At 52.0% G+C, this 21240-nt stretch overlaps 1 protein-coding gene across 2 annotated transcripts; it reads right to left on the bottom strand.

Moving 5' to 3' along the window:
* Positions 1 to 11782: 11782 nt before the first annotated feature.
* Positions 11783 to 20671, bottom strand: LOC112205555 (COMM domain-containing protein 4-like). 2 transcript variants are annotated; one of them, XR_010151429.1, is made up of 6 exons: positions 18677 to 20671; positions 16422 to 16461; positions 16000 to 16119; positions 15759 to 15839; positions 14035 to 14273; positions 13710 to 13901 (listed from the first exon to the last, which is right to left on the bottom strand). XR_010151429.1 is itself a non-coding variant. In XM_063794245.1 (4 exons), the coding sequence occupies exons 1-3, from the start codon at positions 18806 to 18808 to the stop codon at positions 16019 to 16021; spliced, it is 273 nt and encodes a 90-aa protein (XP_063650315.1). In that variant the 5' UTR covers positions 18809 to 20671; the 3' UTR covers positions 11783 to 15839; positions 16000 to 16018. The 2 variants fall into 2 exon arrangements, 1 of the variants encoding a protein (XP_063650315.1); XM_063794245.1 differs by having other exon boundaries at positions 11783 to 15839.
* Positions 20672 to 21240: the final 569 nt, after the last annotated feature.

Consider the following 21240-nt stretch of genomic DNA (forward strand, 5'->3'; position numbering starts at 1 on the left):
AACAAGAAACATGTCTAATATCTTTAAAAACACAAAGCTTTTGGGCCGGGTGTGGTGGCTCACACCTGTAATCCCAGCACTTTGGGAGGCCTAGGTGGGTGGATCACCTTAGGTCAGGAGTTCAAGACCAGCCTGGCCAACATGGTGAAACCCCGTCTCTACTCGAAATACAAAAACTAGCCAGGTGTGGTGGTGGGTACCTGTAATCCCAGCTACTCGGGAGGCTGAGGCAGGAGAATCACTTGAACCCAGGAGGTGGAAGTTGCAGTGAGCCAAGGTCATGCCACTGCACTCCAGCCTGGGTGACAGACTGAGACTCCATCTCAAAAAATAAAATAAAATAGTCAAAAATAAATAAAAACACAAAGCTTTCCATTTAATAAACACTCAAAGCTCTTTACTGGTTTAAAGCAAATACAAGGCCTATTTTTCTAGAATCACCTGGCCTCTCTAAGCCTTGCAAATGAAACTGAATTTCTCACTTGATACTTGGCTATGACTTGCAATCATGATAACCAAGAATTGTGTTATGTCACTGTGTATTGATTGTTACCTGAATTCCACACGAGGCTGGGATCAAGGGTTGAATCTTTCATGATTTGCTCCATAACCTGTGAGCTTCTTTTCCTACACCAAACTAAGCTTTGTTCTAGAGTTCTACAATTTACAGTTAGTAGACAAGAGTGGTTCTCAAAAATGTAGCCTCTGGACTAGCAGCACCAGCAGAACCTGAGAACTTTTTATAAGTGCAAATTCTCAGGCCCCACCCTGGACCTGGTGAATCAGAAACTCTGGAGTAGGGCTCAGCAATCTGTGCTGCAGTCATCCCTCCAGGTGTTCAAGAACCTCTGGCATACGGCAGGTAGAAAAATGTGTTTCCTTCTGTAGGTCCAAAGCCAGGGATACCATATGTTCTGTCTTGATGAGAAACAATGACATGCAATTAAAAGACATAAATCTCGCTCTCCCTCTCCCTCTCCCCACGGTCTCCCTCTCCTTCTCTTTCCACAGTCTCCCTCTCCCTCTCTTTCCACGGTCTCCCTCTGATGCCGAGCCGAAGCCGGACTGTACTGCTGCCATCTCGGCTCACTGCAACCTCCCTGCCTGATTCTCCTGCCTCAGCCTGCCGAGTGCCTGCGATTGCAGGCGCGCGCCGCCACGCCTGACTGGTTTTCGTATTTTTTTGGTGGAGACGGGGTTTCGATGTGTTGGCCAGGCTGGTCTCCAGCTCCTAACCACGAGTGATCCGCCAGCCTCAGCCTCCCGAGGTGCCGGGATTGCAGATGGAGTCTGGTTCACTCAGTGCTCAATGGTGCCCAGGCTGGAGTGCAGTGGCGTGATCTCAGCTCGCTACAACCTCCACCTCCCAGCCGCCTGCCTTGGCCTCCCAAAGTGCCGAGATTGCAGCCTCTGCCCAGCCGCCACCCCGTCTGGGAAGTGAGGAGCGTCTCTGCCTGGCCACCCATCGTCTGGGATGTGAGGAGCCCCTCTGCCTGGCTGCCCAGTCTGGAAAGTGAGGAGCATCTCTGCCCGGCCGCCATCCCATCTAGGAAGTGAGGAGCGCCTCTTCCCGGCCGCCATCCCATCTAGGAAGTGAGGAGCATCTCTGCCCGGCCGCCCATCGTCTGAGATGTGGGGAGCGCCTCTGCCCCGCCGCCCCGTCTGGGATGTGAGGAGCGCCTCTACCCGGCCGCGACCCCGTCTGGGAGGTGAGGAGTGTCTCTGCCCGGCGGCCCCGTCTGAGAAGTGAGGAGCCCCTCCGCCCGGCAGCCGCCCCGTCTGGGAAGTGAGGAGCCCCTCCGCCCGGCAGCCGCCCCGTCTGGGAAGTGAGGAGCGTCTCCGCCCGGCAGCCACCCCGTCCGGGAGGGAGGTAGGGGTCAGCCCCCGCCAGGCCAGCCGCCCCGTCCGGGAGGGAGGTGGGGGGGTCAGCCCCCTGCCCGGCCAGCCGCCCCGTCCGGGAGGTGAGGGGTGCCTCTGCCCGGCCGCCCCTACTGGGAAGTGAGGAGCCCCTCTGCCCGGCCACCACCCCTTCTGGGAGGTGTATCCAACAGCTCATTGAGAACGGGCCATGATGACAGTGGCGGTTTTGTGGAATAGAAAGGGGGGAAAGGTGGGGAAAAGATTGAGAAATCAGATGGTTGCCGTGTCTGTGTAGAAAGAGGTAGACATGGGAGACTTTTCATTTTGTTCTGTACTAAGAAAAATTCTTCTGCCTTGGGATCCTGTTGATCTGTGACCTTACCCCCAACCCTGTGCTCTCTGAAACATGTGCTGTGTCCACTCAGGGTTAAATGGATTAAGGGCGGTGCAAGATGTGCTTTGTTAAACAGATGCTTGAAGGCAGCATGCTCGTTAAGAGTCATCACCACTCCCTAATCTCAAGTACCCAGGGACACAAACACTGTGAAAGGCCGCAGGGTCCTCTGCCTAGGAAGACCAGAGACCTTTGTTCACTTGTTTATCTGCTGACCTTCCCTCCACTATTGTCCTATGACCCTGCCAAATCCCCCTCTGCGAGAAACACCCAAGAATGATCAATAAAAAAAAAAAAAAAAAGAAAAGAATAGGTGAAATTTTATGAGGTTAAGTGCAAATAATGAATATGACCCTCTTTGCGGTTCTTCCTCAATCTTCTATTCAAACATAAACTCAGTTCATGAAGAATGAAGTTTGTGGCATTGCTCAAGAAAGGCAGGATTCAATAAAATCTTTTTAGGGCCAAATGAAAAAAAAAAAAGACATAAATCTCCTTCCTACTCCCACCCTCCATCCAATGTGTTTTATTTTTATGAGTTAAATAAGAAAACAAATGGCAATCAGAGATTCAGCCTAAAAAGTATGTTTACAAGTGTCAGTTCTCATCCAGCCTGATCTCACACAATACCATTTACACCCTCTTACCTCAAGTTTTTTAAAAAGTGTCTTCACAATGTAAGTCTCAGGCACACTAGCACTTCTATAATAAAACACCAAGTAGATCAGAATGTCCAAACTTACTAGAGAAGAAAAGTGGAATCACTGGCTGTATTTTCAAATTGCATGCAACAGGAAATGTAAGTTTTGAATTCTTTTCACCTTCACACTTCCAAGTTAATAGCATTAAATCAGAATACTCCATTCTTCCAAAGCCTCTAGCCAGGCAAAGTTTTACTGTATTACTTCTTGCTTTCGATAGATATAAAGCAGAGTGCTGGTAGGCACATTTTGTATGCCTGCAAAGATGCAGAAGTAAACAGTTCCATCTATTCAATATTAAAACAAAAGTCCTGCAAACCTCGGATGGTGAGTGTAATACTTCAGCACTAGCACCAAAGCCTCAAATATAAAAAGATACCAATATCACCACTAGCAAACAAAATGAGCTCTCGGCCGGGAGCAGTAGTTCACGCCTGTAATCCCAACACTTTGGCAAGCCAAGGTGGGAGGATCACTTTAAGTCAGGAGTTCAAGACCAGCCTGGGCAGCATACTGAATTCGCATCTCTACAAAAAATTTCAAAAATTAGCTGGGCGTGGTGGCACACACCTGTAGTCCTAGCTACTTGGGAGGCTGAGGTATGAAAATTGCTTCAGCTCAGGAGTACGAGGCTGTGGTAGCTATGATCATGCCACTGCACTCCAGCCTGGGTGACACAGCAAGATCTAGATAATTACAGTCTGTCCTGCTTCTGTTTATGTTAAAATGCTTTCAATCAGCAGGATAAAAATTAAGTGAAATGTGACTTGGGAGCTTGGCCAGAAAATAGGCAATGGAGAAACAGGCACTTCCCACAAGAATAAAAATGGCCAATAAGCACATAAAAAAGATTCAAGGCCGGGGCCGTGGCTCATGCCTGTAATCCCAGCACTTTAGGAGGCCGAGGTGGGTGGATCACCTGAGGTCAGGAGTTTGAGACGGGCCTGACCAACATGGTGAAATCCCATCTCTACTAAAAAATACAAAAATTAGCCAGGCATGGTGGTGGGCATCTGTAATCTCAGCTACTCGGGAAGCTGAGGCAGGAGAATCGCTTGAACCCAGGAGGCAGAGGTTGCAGTTATCCGAGATTGCACTGTTGCACACCAGCCTGGGCCATAGAGCAAGACTCCATCTCAAAAAAAAAAAAAAAAAAGTTTCAAAAGCACTAGAAACCAAAGAAATACAATGAAAACAATGAGATTTTCTCCTTAAATATCAGCAAAGAGGACAAATGGAAGGGGGACACTGGAGCTCTGCCCCTGTTGGGAGTATAAACTGAACCAATTTTTCTGCAGGATAATTTGAAAATTTCTATTAAAAATCTTAAAACTATTTTATGTAATTTTCCTCCAGAAATTCTACTTCTATGACTTCAGCCCCAAAATGCTTGCTTGCATCCATTAAAATATATATATAAGAAAATTTACTTCTGGGGTGGCAATGATTAACTTAATATACATCGAGCTTTTAAAAAGATGACGCCAAGGATATATTTACTGCCATAGAAATATGCCCAAAACATAGTGACAAAAGACTATATATTACGATTCTACTTTTTAAAATGTTCATATGCATAAAAAAATATAAAAAGCAACAAACCAGAATGCTTTCAGTGGCAAAATTAAAGACTTTTCTTCATATTTTGTCTTCCAAATTATTACAAAAAGAAAGCAATTTTCTTTATAATCAGGGAGAAGTAGTATTTTCATTTATTTACATATAAATTTCTTTTCTTTTCCTTATTTTTTCTCATGTATGTATCACATGTACCCTAGAGAGCTTGAATCCCTACCTCTTGAGGTAAATCAGACCATTTCCGTCTCTATCAACTTGCCTTTTTTGGACATTTCAAATCAATGGAATTATACAATATGTGGTCTCATGTCTGGCTTTTCTACTTAGCTAATGTTTTTGAGGTTGGTCCATGACATATAACAGGTTTTGGTAGTTTGTTCCTTTCATTACTGAGTAGAAGTCCACTGATGGATATATACCACATTTTGTCAGCAGAGAACATTTAAACTTTGCTTTCAACTTCCCGTGGTCTAAATGAAACCCCTGGAACACAGGACTTACAGCGAAAGCTGCTGTGCATATCCAAAGAACTACTTATCAGAACCAGCTTTGTCATCAGGAGCCTGAACTGCTGCAGAAATTTTTATCATTTTGCAACTTCCTTTTTACAAGCAGCTTTTGTGCTACTACACATCAGGACTTTTGAAGCATCTGATACATCCATCTAATAAGTATGAGCATGTGTCTGAGTGGACAAGTAAAACCATCTATGCTACATTGCATATTTTTTCCTCCCCCAGACTGGACCAGGGAATCTCTCAACTTTCTAGAGTATCCTATCTCCATTGACAAAGCTGAACAGTATTAAAGATGCTGCTGCCTTTGTTAGGCAGATTTGGAAGGGAGGCCCAACAGCAAGGGTGGAGAGGAAAAAGAGAGAGGAGCTTGTGGAACAGGAAGCCCCCTGGGGTCTGCGCATGGCTGCCAGCTGTTGAGGATGTTGTGGATGGGGAAGTGCTGATGGTGTCCCGAGGCAAGCCTAGCACCTGCACTGGGCCCAGAAGGTCTTGACTTTGGCCCCTTACCCACGTTCCAGAAGTGTTTACAAGCTGGTTTTGCTTTTCTTCTTTTCCTAAATAATCATTACTTGGTAGTTAGTTACTAACCTTTCTTTGGGAGAGGGATGGGGCTTTAAAACTGAAGAACATAATTTTCATTAAAATATCAAAAATGGAAAAAAGTTACTTTGTAAACAATTTGCTATACAAACCAAATGGCAGCTGTTGAGAATCTCAATAAAATGTTAAATGCATTTGCTGCTGTTAGAAGAAATACAGAAAAAAAATTTTAAATAAAGAAAAAAATGCATTTGCTGGCAGTGGTACCATTTGCCCGAGGTTGGGTCGCGGTGCCATCATACTGTGGTGGGGGTATATGTGGTGTATATGTGTGAAACTTTTCATCTCAGGATGGATCATAATGTGAGCTGCAGTTTTCCTTCCAAATAGGGTTACAAAGTAGTAAAACATGGGCTTGGAAGTGACAGACCTGAGTGAATGAGCCAAGCTTAAAGGAAATAATAAAAAATTATTAAAAACTAACTTTTAATAATCCTGAGGTTGGTTTTTGAAATGATACAATGATTTACTCTAAGCATCTGGTTATGATTTTCAATTAGTAATACATACTGTCTCGACCCTTTTTTTTTTTTATGGAAACAGAGGTTTCACCCAGAAAACCCCAAAACAGTGCCTTTTTATTTTTTTAAGACAGGGTGTCACTCTGTCGCCCAGGCTGCAGTGGAGTGGTGGATCTCAGCTCACTGCAGCCTCGACCTCCCACCTCAGCTTCCCGAGTAGCTGGGACCACAGGCACCACCGTGCCTGCTAATTATTGTATTTTGTGTACAGATGGGGTTTTGCCATGTTGCCCAGGGTGGTCTCAAACTTCTAGGCTCAAGCCATTCACCCACTTCAGCCTCCCAAAATGCTGTGTGTACAGGTGCGAGCCACTGTGCCCAACCTGCAGTGACTTTTTAAAACATAAGTTCAAGCATCTCTTCTTAACTCCTTTAATTGGAGGTATCTCTTCTCTCATTCTCCTCATCTTTGGTGTTCCCCCACAGTTCACTGCTGTCCGGATGTACAACATATATTTCAAAGTCAAGGCTGGGCTGGGTGCAGTGGCTCACGCCTATAATCGCAGCACTTTGGGAGTCCAAGGCAGGCAGATCGCTTGAGTTCAGGCAAGGTAAGGCAGGCTCCCAAGGCAGAGACTGAGGCTGACCCCTGCAGCCCCCTACTGCAGGGGAGGAACACCGGGATAGGCAAGGGTCTTAACCTAGAAAGCTCCAGCAGTTCCTGGGCCCATCAAGACACCATTGAGGCTTGGCGGTGGTGGAACCCAGGAATGGTCTTTGAACCCACCACCTGGAAGGGGAGCCAAGGATAGTCCTGGCCCAAAGGCTCCCCTACCTGCAGGCAGGGGGCAGGCCCAGTGAGCGGACCCCAGGAGCCCAGACCATGAGCTTACCTGGCCAAAGACAGCAGCCAGCAACAAGACACCAAAGAGGGTGGGTAGAAAGATCTTCACATCAGGGTTGACTGCGGCCGGCACCAGGTTCCTCTGTACTTCTGGAACACACAGGCCTCTCCTTCCTATCCCTGAAGTGCCCCTGCCCCTACCCCAGCACCCTGAAGACCAGCCTAACATATGCATTTGTCCTGGGTCAGCCCCACTGTCCAAGCAACTGCAGTTTCTCACTAGAGAGCCAGGGCAGGGCAGGGTATAGGAGGGGTCCCTGGAAGATGCCACCCGGAATGCCCTGATGCCTAAAACGTTCCCCGTTGGGCCTTCTCAGAGAGGGAGGGTTAAGACAGCCTTGTTCTCTCCAGCTACCTCCATCACCACTGGAGCCCTTACAGGCATCAGGGGAGAGAATTGGCTCACTGGAGCCAGGAACAGCATGGACACAGCCCTGGGGCTGAGGCTAAGTGGGCTCTGGGAGACCATCACCCTGTCTTCAAGCTTTGGTCTCCTGGCCCTCTACAAGCCAGGCTGTTTCAGGCTTTGCATTAGGCCTTGCACAGAGACAGAGTTCAAACACAGCTGGTGGACACAGTGGGCTTTAGGGAGGTGGCACATACCTGGGGGTGGGGGCTGGGTAACAGGGAACGGAGGCCCTGGGGCTAGCATGGCCTGTCTGGAGGTGGCACAATGGGACCTGCACCACATGAGGACAGAGGGTCCACCTGGAAGAGTGGACCAGCCAGATGGCCACCAAGCTGGATGGCCACCACCAGAGCCTGCAGGACAGCAGAGGGGGCTGGGAAAGGACAGAGGATAACTGAGGGGCAGGGAATGTGGGTTCCTCCATACAGACACGAGTCTTCCCTAAGTGGATCTTCCCCGTGGGGGTGAGGGGGCATTCAAGACACACCTCCAGCCCACCTCAAACCATCTCAGGAGGCCACCACCAACTCACACTGGCCAGTTGCATTGTCACAGTGACCCCAGAACAGCACAGCCCTGTCCTTCAGATAAATAAATGGAGAGAGTGATGCATATCACAGCCAGGAGCTGGGACTCAGACCCAGGTCCAGCTGCAGTGCTGCCTCAATGGCTCCGCCTGCACCTCCTCCGGGACTCAGTTCCTGCTAACAAGTGAACACTTGAGTATGGGTGAAATAGGTGCTATTATCCCTTCTGGCTGCTGGGGAAAGGGAAGCAACGCACAGATGACTTGCCCAAGGCCAATGTATCATGGCTGGTTCAACCCCATCTGTCTCAGCCAGCACATCCCCATGGCAGAGGCTTTACTGTGATCCAAACCCCGAAAGTGGAACTCCTTCCACTGTCCCACCCAGGGCACAGAGCATGCAGCCCTATGTTTGGGGAGGTGACTGGGTGGGGAGGTGACAGTGTGGGAAACAATCTGGCTAGGCCAAGGCCTCATGGAGCCCAGGGTTCCCTAGGGCCAGGAGAGCACTGGAGCCCACCCCGACACCCATTGGAAACCTGGAATCCACACCTGCAGGAGATCAGGAGAGGGGTTCAGCCTCTGATGCACCTGCAGCAAGGTGAGACAGGCACAGGTGGGCGCCCTGCTTCCAACCAGCATCAGGAGGGCAGGAAGCAGATCTCCTGCCTGACCTTCCTCTCCTGCCTCCCCCAAGCACAGAAGAAGGGGCAGCCGCCCATCACGTCATTGCCTAGATTGAAGCCGCTGAAGCCAGGTCCCAACAGGTGAGTGTGACCTCTTGACTATCCCAGGCCTGGCCCAAGGCAGTCATGTCTCTGGTGAGGACCTGGTAGACAGGAGATGTGATGTCCCCAGTTAGCTCTATAAACCTCTTGAGGATAATCAAGGAAATGGGCAAGACCATCACGCTTAGCCAAGAACCTGGCAGGCACAAGGGGGAACAGGGGCAGGTAAAAGTCAGTTTGGGTTCAGGCCTGGCCCCTGGAAGGATGGTGGATGAAGGGCCAGCCACGGTGAAGGGGAATGGATGGCCATGGGCTGTGTGGCCAGGACTGTCAGCTCCTGCAGCCCCTGCAGAACATCCGCCCAGGCCTGGCTCTGCGCTCAGCCTTCTGCCTGGAGCCACAGGTGCCTGGACACCAGCCTCAAGTAGGGATGGTGGTAGGAAAGGCACTTGTGGCCACATGTGGGCACCTAAGCATGGGACAGAGGGGTATCATGCCCTAAAGAAACCATAGAGGCCAAGAGCTTAAGCATATTTGACACCATCAATAAATCCCCTTGTCCTGGGTCACATCAATTAAGTCAGTGCCTACCCTGACCCTGAAGCTGCAGCTCAGCCTGGTTGAGACTCACAAAGAGACGTTAGTGCTGGGCAGGGGGCCTGGCCCAGCCTGCGATGTCCAGCAAAGCTGTGGGCTGGACAAGAATCTCTGAAGATTAGTCCAGGACAAGAAGAGCTGTGTCTGGGCAGGGAGTGGGGGCAATGCCCAGGGGGCAGGAGACCTGAGGACCTTTAGGTAGGGTGCCAGGTCAGGACGTGCAGAAGAGAAGGTGGCATGGCAGCTGCCCGAGGCCAGGCTATAAACCTTGGGGCCACCCTGTCTACCCTAAACCATGCTGCCACCCAGATGCTATCCTTCAAATGTGAGGCTGGGCTGGGAGAGCCCCCAGACCCTTCATCCCTTTCGCCCCAAGCTGCTTCCCGTCCCTCACCAGAAGGAAAGTGAACTCTTCTACGGGGCACAGCCTGCCAGGTTCTCTATCACCTGGTGGAAGGGGCAGGTGGGAGGGGGAGCTTCAGCTGGGTGAGAAAGAACCCAGGTCTCACTCTGTCCCTACCTGACAGGTGACCTCAGGCAAAATGCTTTCTTTGCCTGGGGCCAAGGAGAGTCACAGGGGAAGGGCCAGGTTAAGAGGGCTCCACCCTGGAGCTCAGAGCTACCCACAGAGAAAACCTCCCATCCTCCCAATTCTGCTCCCAGCTCACACTGCTGGGATAACATCCTCCCCATCAGAGAGGCTGTGGGAGGTAGAGGCTGACCCCTGCTCCTTCAGGCACCTCAGCGGGTTTGGGTCCGCCTTCATCATGATCAGGGAGTGGGTCCCTGGGATCACAAAGGTGAGGGGCAGCTTCTTGGGCTCCAGGTGCTCCAAGGTAGATCCTGCAGGGCACCAGAGCTAGAAGGGTGTTAGGGAGGCCGAGTGCAGTGTCTCAGGCCTGTAATCTCAACATTTTGAAGGGCTGAGGTGGGTGGATCACGAGGTCAGGAGATCAAGATCATCCTGGCTAACACAGTGAAACCCCATCTCTACTAAAACTACAAAAAATTAGCCGGGCATGGTGGCATGTGCCCGTAGTCCCAGCTCCTCGGGAGGCTGAGGCAGGAGAATCACTTGAATCCAGGAGGCAGAGGTTGAGCAGGGCTAGGACCTGAGCTCTGCCTGGTCATGGTGACTCTGAGCCAGGTAACACTACGTTAGTCTCAGTCTGTCACTGTGTCTCATGGGGGATGTTAGCATTACCTTTGGAGTCAAAGTAGGTAAGCCAGGGTAACCAGAGGTCCCAGCAGGGACCAAGACCAAAGGGTGCAGGGGTTGCGCCTGTCTGGAAGGTCAGGCTGGACGAGGGGCTCCATGAAGCTGGGGCAGCTGAGGGCCTGCCCTTCAGGTTACAGGCATGTGGGTCCTGGTCTAGACCCCCATATGCCATCCAGAGACCCAACCCTAGGGACAATTCCTCCCAGGCTGGTAGCAGAGAGTCAATCCTTGTACTCACTCCACCAAAAGCTCTGAAATGAGGGGCCCTATGGGTGGGGGAAAGACTCTTCAGAAAAAGGTTCTCAGGGGCAGGGAAGGTTTGAGCTGGGCCTTAGGGCAGCCAGAGAGGTAGGTGACAGGTCCCCTCACAAAGCCTGCCAAACAATGCAGGAGGAACACAGGTGTAGTGGTGGGAATGTTCTGGAAGACAGCAGGAAACCTCCCACTCACTGATGGGGCTGAGTGAGGTCAGGTCCACACACCAGTAGGTGGTGGCATCCACACACTGGTACACTTTGTTTCTTGTTTTAGAGACAGGGTCTTGCTCTGTTGCCCAGGCTGGAGTGTGGTGGTGCAATCATAGCTCACTGCAGCCTTGACCTCCTGGGCTCATGTGATCTTCCCACCTCAGCCATCTGAGTAGCTGGGACTACAGGCACATGCCACCATGCCTAATTTTATTTTTTTAGAGACAGGGTCTGGCAATGTTGCCCAGGCTGGTCTCAAGCGATCTTTCCACTTCAGCCTCCCAAAACACTGAGACTACAAGAACAAGCCAGCACTCCTGGTCATGCTGGTGGATTTTGGCTGCCATGGTGCACAGGAGGTATGAGCTTGGGGGCAGACTCTGCTCCTGCACCTCTACCCAGGCCTGACCCCTGGGCTGCAGGGAGCAGGTGTGGAGAGAACGCAGCAAGCAGAGCGGGCTAGCCCATGATGGAGACCCAGGCTGGGACTAGGAGAGATAGGGCTCCAACCCTTGGGCTAGTGGCCCTGCCCAACCCCATGGGGCCAAGATGACTTCCTAGGAAGCCAGGCATGGAAGCCAGCATGCCCCTGAACTGAAGACGGAAGACTCTGATGAGAGGGAGGGGGAGGCCTCTGACATAGTTTGGATACTTGTCCCATCCACATCTCGTGTTGAAATGTGATCCCCAATGCTGGAGATGGGGCCTATAATGTGAGGTGTTTGGGTCATGGTGGGGGATCCCTCATGAATGGCTTAGTGCCCTCCCCATGGTAATGAGTGAGTTTTCTTATTTTTTATTTTTTATTTTTTTATTTTTTGAGGCAGAGTCTCATAGCCCAGGCTGGAGTGCAGTGGCATGATCTTGGCTCACTGCAACCTCCACCTCCAAGGTTCGAGTGATTCAATGAGTGAGTTTTCTATTAGTTCACAGGAGAGCTTGATGTCTCCTCTGTCTTGCTTCTTCTCTCACCATGCGACACGTCTGCTCCCTCTTTGCCTCCCACCAGAGGTAAAAGCTTCCTGGGGCTTCACCAGAAGCCTAGCAGATGCTTGTACAGCCTGCAGAACTGTGAGGCAAATAAACCTCTTGTATAAATTACCCAGTCTCAGGGCCAGGAGCGGTGGCTCATGCCTGTAATTCCAACATTTTGGGAGGCCGAGGTGGGTGAATCACTTGAGGTCAGGAGTTCAAGACCAGCCTGGCCAACTTGGTGAAACTCTGTCTTCTAAAAATACAAAATTTAGGCAGGCATGGTGGTGCATGCCTGTAATCCAAGCTACTTGGGAGGCTGAGGCATGAAAATTGCTTGAACTGGGAGGCAGAGATTGCAGTGAGCTGATCACACCATTGCACTCTAGCCTGGGCCACAAGAGCGAAGCTCCATCTCAAAACCCTGTCTCTACTAAAGATACAAATTAGCCAGGCATGGTGGTGCATGGCTATAATTCCAGCTACTCAGGAGGCTGAGGCAGGACAGTAGCCTGAACCCAGGAGGCAGAGGTTGCAGTGTCCTGAGATGGTGCCACTGTACTCCAGCCTGGGTGACAGAGCTAGACTTCATCTCAAAAATAAATAAATAAATAACCCAGTCTCAGGTATTCCTCTAGAGCAATGCAAAGTGGACTAATACAGTGTCCACTGGACGTGACACTCAGGGAAGGGCTGATCTTGACTCTGCCGTTAACAGTCAGACTATGACAGAGTTGTTCCCCTGCTCTGCCTCAGTTTGTCCTCTCTCAGCTGAGCAGGGCAGGGATAATTGCTTCTCATGTGGGCCACAGGACAAAACAAAGCCCTGAGTCCCACAGGAAGGTAGGTGGGCTATGTCCAAAGGAAGACAGGCCTGGGGCAGAATTTTATGTTCCCAGGGTGGCAGAGGGACATGGAGAAGACGCCTCCTTTGTGGGCAAAGGAGAAGGGAAGATGAGCAGAGAGGCGCCAGACACCCGCCTCGCCCCCACCTCCCCCACCCCACACCAGGCCCATTCCCACTCAGCCCCCAACTCAGGCTGCACCATTCCCCTTACGGTCAGCGTGACTTCCCGGCCAAGCTGACAGAAGCTGACAGCTTGGATTCATCAGAGACAGCACGTAGCGTAGATGATGTGCAGGACGGAAGTGGAGAGGGGACATGGGAGCCGTGGTGTCAGGTCTGGGGCTGCCAACATGGTACCTGCCCTGGCCATGGGCAGACCATGCTGGTCCACCCTGCCAGATGTGGCCTCTAATTCTAAGGTCTCCGAGTTCCAGGCCAGGACTGGAGCCAGACTCCCCTTGGGGACAGGGGACACAGTCCACATAGACATCACCTGGGTTTTGGGCAAAGCCAGCTGGACAAATGAATGAAAGGGGCCCTGCTGGAGGGTAAAACTGGGCCTGGACTACTCAGACCTGCCTCTGGGACAGCACGGTCCCATCCTTCCAGTCAGACTCCTGAGCTGGAAGCCCACCCAGCCAGGGAGTGGGGAAGGGGTGGCCTGCAGTCTCCCTTGAGTCTGTAGCCCCTCCCACCCACGGGAGCTCCATAAAAAAAGATGCAGAAACACCACGTGCTCCTCCCAGGTGCTGGCTGCTTCCTGGCATGGCCTCCAGGACCCTGGATGAATCAAGACGGGGCTGCCAGCAGCTGGGGGCAGGGGGAAGCTGGGTCCCCAGGGTGGATGCCTAGCAGGAACATGCAGGAGTTGTGAGTGATGGGCCCTCAGGGCTGAGCTCCTTCTGCCCAGGGGACCTTGGTGACACACCTGCTGCTGAGCTCAGCTCAAGGAGTAAGGGCCTGGTGCCAAGTAGCCTCTCTGCTTGCGAAGACAGTCCTGGGATCGTTACCCCTCTGCCCAGGGCTCAAGTATCCAGGCTGGGGAAGGGCCAGCAGTCAGAAAGAAGGAGGCCATGCGTGTGGGTCCCCTAGCAGTCAGGGGCCTTGGTGGACTAAGCCCCTATGAGGGGGATGAGAGGGAAGGGAGACTGAGCTGTACCACCTACCCTGAGATCTGTGGTACCAGGCTCCAGAGGGGGCCCCGGGGGGAGACCAGCATGACAGGAACCGCTACGATGCCTCTGGGCACCTACTCTGCAGGGCTGGGCCAGCCTGAGATTGGCAGCAGAGGGGTGGGCCAGGCACCACCAGGAATGAAGCTTCGTTTGGTAGAGCTGTGACCCTCTTCATCCTCTTCTGACCCCCAGCTGACCCTCGTCCTCAGATCTCTGCAGAACTTTGACCAAGTGGTGGTGGAGGAATTCCGGTGGGTCCAGGGTGGCCCTGGGTGACCCAGGGCTCAGACCAGCATTGTGGGGTTGAGGACAGGAGGCTGGAAGAGATGACCTCCCCTAGTCCCGCAAGGCTGCACAGCCCCCTGAAGTCTGTGATAATCCTCTCAGCAGGCCGGACCCACTGACCGCCAGAGTGGGTGCCACCTTCTTCAGGGTGGCGCCAGCCCAGGCCGTCGTGTGGGACTGTGCACGCCAGGGTCTGCACACCCTGTGGGAGGCAGAGGGCCTCTTGGTAGACACGGTCATCACCTCCTTCCCTCTGCAGGCCCGCCTCCCTCTGTCCCTCTGCCTCCTCCCTTGGGCTCGCTGCCTCCACATGCCCTGATCTGAAGCCTGCCTCCCCTCCTCATGGAGCCCTCCAAGGTGCTCCTAGTCCCAGCTCTCTGGTCCCGCAGCAGCTTCTGGGCCCAGATTCTGTCTTCTTAGAAGTCTGGGAGGCAAAGCCCCGCCAGGCCATGGCCTTCTTGCTCTGCTCTAGGCACTCCCAGCCCGAAAGCCTCCAGCCTGCTGGATGCCTTTATCTCCAGCTATGCTGTGGCTCTCCTCATCCTGGGCCTCCTGCTCGTCACAGTTGCCCTTGTCCTGGTGAGTGTCTGGCTGGGCCAGCTCTCCTTCCTGAGTCGCAGGCTGAACCTTTGACGCCTTGAACCTTTGAGCCAAGCTGAGGGGTGAGCGGGCCCCTTTACACCCTTGATTCCCCCATCCAAGCTCAGCATCTCCTCATCCTCCAGCTGGGGCCGTGGGATTTGGGGCCAGAGGGTTGGGCCTGATCCCAGTGTCCCCGCCCTTCTTGTCAAAGTGCTAAACTTGAGGGCATGCCTTGGGTGCTGACTTTCCCAGGAACTCAGCCAGAGAGGGCCAGGCACCAGCCTGAGGTCACACAGCCATGGGCTTCTTCCCTCCTAGACCCATAAGGATTGGATTTGCAGGGCTGGGACACATGTGGGGTGGGAGAAAACAATGACTTGTCCACCCACGCAGGGAGCCCCACTCCCATCCCCAAGGTGCATAAAGTTGAGGAACACCCCTGCTCCCACGTCCATGCTCACTGCGTCCCTGCTCCAAGTGCTTGGCACTCACACCAGCCTCCTGTCCTCCATGCCACAGATATCGGTCTCATTTACAGAGGGGGAAATGGTGGCCAAAAGCCTCCCCCAGCACACACAGCTAGACCACACAGAGGTCTTAGGTGCAGCTGAGGGGTCCACAGTCTCTGCTGTCCCTTCTGCCACTTGTGCTGCCAGGGACCACGCTTTGGAGAGGGAGGAATGAGAGTGAGCTGGGTGCTCACACATGGGGCACAGGGGACTAAGGAAGGGTCAGCCAGGAGGAAAGGGCAAGGTCTGATCCTGTACATACACATCACAGAGCCCGCGGAGTCAGGAGACCCAGGGCCAGGTCCCAGCTCTGCGGCTGCTTGGTATGTGACCATGGTTAGCTCATCTCCCTGGACTCTCCATGCACTTTGTGTGCTGCGTGCACCTTCTAGAATGAGCCTGGACCCTGGCTGGCCTCATACTTACTGCATAGGCTGCAGACCCGCAAGTGCTTCTGCAAGGGGCTTTGCTTCTCCTCATAACAGCAGCACAGGCTGGCCGCGTGCTCTGGGGGTAGAATGGAGAAGCTCTGGAGGTAGCAGGTGGGGGCTGGGCTTGGGTTCCTGGCCCAGACAGGGAAGGGTACACCTCAGGTTCACAGGGCCTGGCCCACTCTCTAGCAGAGCTTGGCCCACAGGCTGCCCAGCTGCCCAACCACAACCCGTACCTTTGGGCAGCCCCAGCTGCTACAGTTCACTGGCCAAGGATTCGCCATCGACACTGTGCTTGGCAGCACCGGAGAGCATGAAACTCAGCACTGCCACTGTGGCCTTCACATCGCCTGACCCTGAGGGACCCATGGGTGGGACAGGGGGTGTCACTGTGGCTCCAGCCACCTCCCAGTTGCCCTATTAACTTCAGCTCAAGGCCCCAAGGCTTCTTAAGGGCTATGGGCACTGCTACTGCTCCATCAGGAGCTGGCAGAGGACAGGAAGGTGGGACTGTCAATGTCTTTCTTTCCCTCATGCTCCTCCACTAGGGAAGGCAGGTTAAGGATGCTGCTGGGAGGGGTGCGGGGACCCTCTGTACCAGGCACCAGGCCAAGGTCCCAGGGTTGCCTGGGGCCTGTGGACTCAGTGGGGTACTCACCAAACTTAGCGTCAACTGTGAGCTTCAGGATCTTCTCATACTATGGGGAAAGGAGACCTTCAGGGGGTGCCAGGCCCCTGCTCACCAGCCCCTCACCTACAGCCTGGATCCTGCAATAAGGAACAGACCAGCTGGAAAGAAGTATGGGAGGTGCCCAGAGAGGTTGCGAGGCCGGGTCACCCGTCTCCCTGGGCCTAGTGCAGTTTCAGGGCAGGAGGGGTCATAAGGGCATGGGACAATGGGGTGCTGGATCTTGTACTCACATCATTCCCCTGTCCCAGCAGCTCTTTAGTACCTGGCTGCAGAGCAGCCGCAACTTCACAGAGGACTGGAAGGGAAGTCCTTACATCAGCCAGGCTGGCAAACCTCACCCCTCCTTCCTGGGGACTGGCTCAGAGCAGGCCAGCCACTGATCAAGGTCACAAAGCATGGTAGCACAGGCTGAGAGCACTGAGGCCCTAGCCCCAGAGAAACCTCACCATCATCTACACCCACAATCCCCACCCCCAACACCCCTCCTCCACTCAGACTACACCCTGTGCACTCAACCATCTTGGCCAGCGTGCTGATCTCTGCCAGCACCCAGTCGGGACAGTCCAGATCACCACAGAACCAGAACCTCTGCAAGGGAGGGAGGCAGGTAATCAGGCTGGAGGGAAGGCTGAGGTGTGGCCAGGATCCGTGTGTCTCCCACACTGCTGCCCAGCAAGGACCCCTGGTCCCCATCATAGATGGACACCCTCTGGCCATTTGTTCTCCCCTGTCACCAGGCTGTTGAGGAAACTCTCTCCCTGACCCACCCTGCCACCAAACCCTGCTCTTTGGTCTACTCCAGGCATTCATCTGCTCAGCAAACATCAATTGAGCACCTTTCTTTGTGCTAGCTCCCACTCTAAGAGCTGGGGGTACAGCAGGAGATAAAACAAAGTCCTGTGCCTCACACAGATGAGTGACCTCTCTCCCCTCTTCCCCATACCCACACAAGTCCAGCCACTCCGGCTTCCCTGCTGCTGCTCCGGGACACCAGCCTCGCTCCCACCTCCATGCCTGCTGCACTCTCTACGTGGCTTGCTATCCTTTATTTCATTCCACTCTCTGCTCAAGTGACACCTCATCAGACCAGCCCCTCTTTTTTTTTTTTTTTTTTTAAAGATGGAGTCTTGCTCTGTTGCCCAGGCTGGAGTGCAATGGCACAATCTTGGCTCACTGCAACCTCCGCCTCCCAGCTTCAAGCAGTTCTCCTGCCTCAGCCTCCCAAGTAGCTGAGACTACAGGCACGCGCCACCACACCCGGCTTTTTTGTATTTTTAGTAGAGACAGGGTTTCACCACGTTGGCCATGCTGGTCTCGAACTCCTGACCTCAGGTCATCTGCACACTTCGGCCCCTCAAAGTGCTGGGATTACAGGCGTGAGCCGCTGCACCGAGCCAGGCCCGCCCTTCTTGATTATACTTCCTAAAATAGCCCCTCACACAAGGAAATTTTGGGGGCCGGTGGATATTTCATTATCTTGATTGTGGTGATTCAACAGTCAGGAAGATTTGGTCTTTACTTGTCCAGCCTCATCCTTCCCTAACCTGCAGATGATACTCTCCCAGCTATGGGAAATGCATTCATTCCTGGGGAGTCATGCTCTTTCTAACCTGAAGTCTCTGCACATGCTGTTCCCTGTCTGAAGACACACGCCTCCCATCCTTGCCTCCCAACCCCTGCTACACAAACTGTACTTCAGCCAGCCAGCTTCTGCCATCCATCCGCCTTTAAGGTTGAAGGCATCCTCAGGAAGCCCCCTTAGCACTACACACAAGGCGCAGTTAGGTCTCTGCCCCTGGAGCCTTGACTATGACTCCAATTCAAGCCTCCGATTTCCCCTTCCCTCGGCAGCTCAGGTCCTCCCAGTGCCCAGCACACTTCATGGTATAGACTAGGCGCTTAGAACGTAGGGATGGATGGACTGGATGGATGGATGGATGGATAAGTCTCAACCCCAAAACTACTACTTTCTGGCTCTGGAAAGAGCGGAGGGGCTTCCTAACAGTGTGGGAGTGTGATCCTGATTCTAAGCGCGTTCTTGTCTAAGTCCCACAGCAGGGCTGGGGAAGGGAGTGTCCTTGGGAGGTCCTCTTGTGGCTGGGGAAGACCCGAAAGGACTCCCAGCTCCAGACAAGCCCTAGTTCCTGCCCCGGGAGGCAGGGGCCCTTCCTTTCCCCAGGGAAGCACGGGGACTCTAAGCCGGCCGGCCTGCGCTGTCTTACCCGCCCCCCACCCCCGCCCCTGTCTCGGGAGCGGAGTAGCGGTGGACTTTTCTCACGCCCGCACACACTGTTTGCGGAGAGGCCAGGGCAGACAACCTCCACCCGTTTCCGGAGCCACTGGCGCCCCCTCATTCCCGCTCCAGCAGCCCATGCCTCGCTTCACCCCTGGTGCCTCATCATCGCGCCAGGAAGCCAGGGCCCGGGGATTTCTTTTTCCGGTCCGACGGGGTCAACTGAGTCGACGATCACTTGACTTGGACTAACGGCCTCTGGGAGGGCGGGGCCTGCTCGAGTGAGGCCGGGAGCGGACCGCAGCCCAATCGAGGGGCCGGGGGCGAAATGCTGGCGTCTCCTCCTCCGTCTCCCAGAATCGTTCCCTGGAAAAAAAACAGCGCCCACCATCAGTTTAACTGAGGACCGAATTAAGGCATTAGGAAGGACAGTGGAAGTTATTTCATTTGTTTAACTTAAGGGGGTAGGATCCTGGGAGCCAGGGGGATTCAGGTCATTGCCATGTTTTTCACTGTTAAGCGAATAGCATTATACACAGCTGCGGGGTGTGGCAAAAGACATTTTAAAAACTATTGAAGTCTACTACACATACAGAAAATTGTACCTATTATAAATATAAAGCTTAATAAGTTTTCATCAACTGTGCACCTCACATAACCAGCACCCAGATAAGGAAATAACCAGATAACTTCTTCAAGCGCATGGGTATTTTATTTCATTTTGATGAATCGTCTAGGTGCCTAACAAAAAGGGCTGTCATAATTACTTGCTCAGGAAAACTCCCTACAGCTTCAACATCAACAGATGCTTAATTTTTGCCAATCTGATGGGGAAAAAAATCGGTTGCTTAGGTTGCAGTGGTAGTCTGCTTACTGGTAGCTCTGAGCTAATGGTAGCCTGGAACAACTAAGTTTCCGACATTGACTTGCAGAGGCAAAAACAAAAAGACAAAACAACAACAAAAATACATCAGAGAATAAACTAATAACCAAAGAAGAAACTGAAGACAGTCATCCCTTAGTAACTTCAGGATATTGGTTCCAGGACCCCAGAGATACCAAAATTCACTGATGCTCAAGTCCCTGATATAATATGGCATAGTATTTGCATATAACCTATGCACATCCTTCCGTATACTTTAAATCATCTCTACATTACTATAATACCTAATACAACGTAAGTGCTTTGTAAGTACCTGTTATAAAGTATTTATAACTTTTTGCTTTTTATTGTTTTACTTTTTCCAAATATTTTTGATGCACAGTTGGTTAAATCCAAGGATCTTGAACCCGAGGATACAGAGGGCTGACCGTAGTTTGAACTCTCTCCTCAATTCCATGCCCATCCCATGCACCAGGTGCAGCTGGTTTTATTGCTGCAGGCTTTCAAGTTTTCAAAAGACAGAGCTCATGGCAAGTAAACTTCTCTATAGAATAGAAAGAAATGGAAAGTGTCCCAATTCGTGGTAAAATTGAGCTCATTTCTGAAGAGTTCTTTTACAAATCATAAGCGCTAGCCTGTTGAAAACTTAACAGTATGTTAAGTTACTAGACTATCCTATACCATGTCAAAGAAAAACTTTAAGAACATAAGACCTGTAATCATAGCACTTTGGGAGGCCAAGGCCGGTGGGTCGCTTGAGCCCACAAGTTCTAGACCAGCTTGGGCAACATAGGGAGACCCCGGTCTCTACAAAAAATTAGCTGCTTCTGCTGGTGCACACGTGTCGTCGCAGCTACCTAAGAGGCTGAGGTGGGAGGATCTCTTGAGCATGGGAGGTGGAGGCTGCAGTGAGCCATGATGTCGCCACTGTACTCCATCCAGCCTGAGCAGCAGAAGGAGACCGTCTCAGAAAAAAGAAAAAAAAAAATGGCTGGGCGCAGTGGCTCATGCCTGTAATCCTAGCACTTTGGGAGGCTGAGGCAGGCAGATCACTTGAGGTCAGGAGTTGGAGACCAGCCTGGCCAACATGGCAAAACCTGTCTCTACAAAAAAAAAAAAAAAAAAAAAAAAAAAAAAAAAAAAAAGAATTGGGCGTGGTGGCAGGTGCCTGTAATCCCAGCTACTCGGGAGGCTGAGGCACGAGAATCGCTTGAACCTGGGAGATGGAGGCTGCAGTGAGCCGAGATTGCACCGCTGCATTTCAGTCAGCTTGAGCAACAGGGTGAGACTCCGTCTCAAAAAAAAAAAAAGGTAAGAATGGTTCAACTTTTACTTCATCCTATCAATAGGTTAAAGAAGAGTAAAATGGACAGATTTGGAAAACCATTTTTTATTTAAAAAGAGAAAATTAGGAACAGATGAAAACTGTCTTAAGAGTATTTGAGAAACAAAACAGCAAATTTAACATCAGACAAAATATCTAAATTGAGAAATAAAGTTAAAAGGTGGATGGTGCGCCCTTTTAATGTCATACGGGAGCATTGTTTCATAGATACTTGTTTTACTATTAAAGATTGACTGTTTAGAGCCGTGGTCCTCACACATTAGAGTGCATCATCATCCCCTGCAGGGCTTGTGAAACCGGCTGCTGGGCCTCACACCAGTTTCTA

Source organism: Pan troglodytes, chromosome 16 (genome assembly GCF_028858775.2).
Source record: "Pan troglodytes isolate AG18354 chromosome 16, NHGRI_mPanTro3-v2.0_pri, whole genome shotgun sequence".
In the NCBI taxonomy this organism is placed as follows: Eukaryota; Metazoa; Chordata; class Mammalia; order Primates; family Hominidae; genus Pan; species Pan troglodytes.

What these genes read in the sequence shown, in the direction of transcription:
- LOC112205555 (XM_063794245.1), bottom strand. Translation starts at nt 18,808, where the DNA reads ATGAGGGGGCGCCAGTGGCTCCGGAAACGGGTGGAGGTTGTCTGCCCT. An exon ending in GGGGCGGGGGTGGGGGGCGG is followed by an intron (nt 16,462 to 18,676) that starts GTAAGACAGCGC and finishes CTTTCCCCATAG; the next exon opens with TATGAGAAGATCCTGAAGCT. An exon ending in CACAGTTGACGCTAAGTTTG is followed by an intron (nt 16,120 to 16,421) that starts GTGAGTACCCCA and finishes TGGGTCCCTCAG; the next exon opens with GGTCAGGCGATGTGAAGGCC.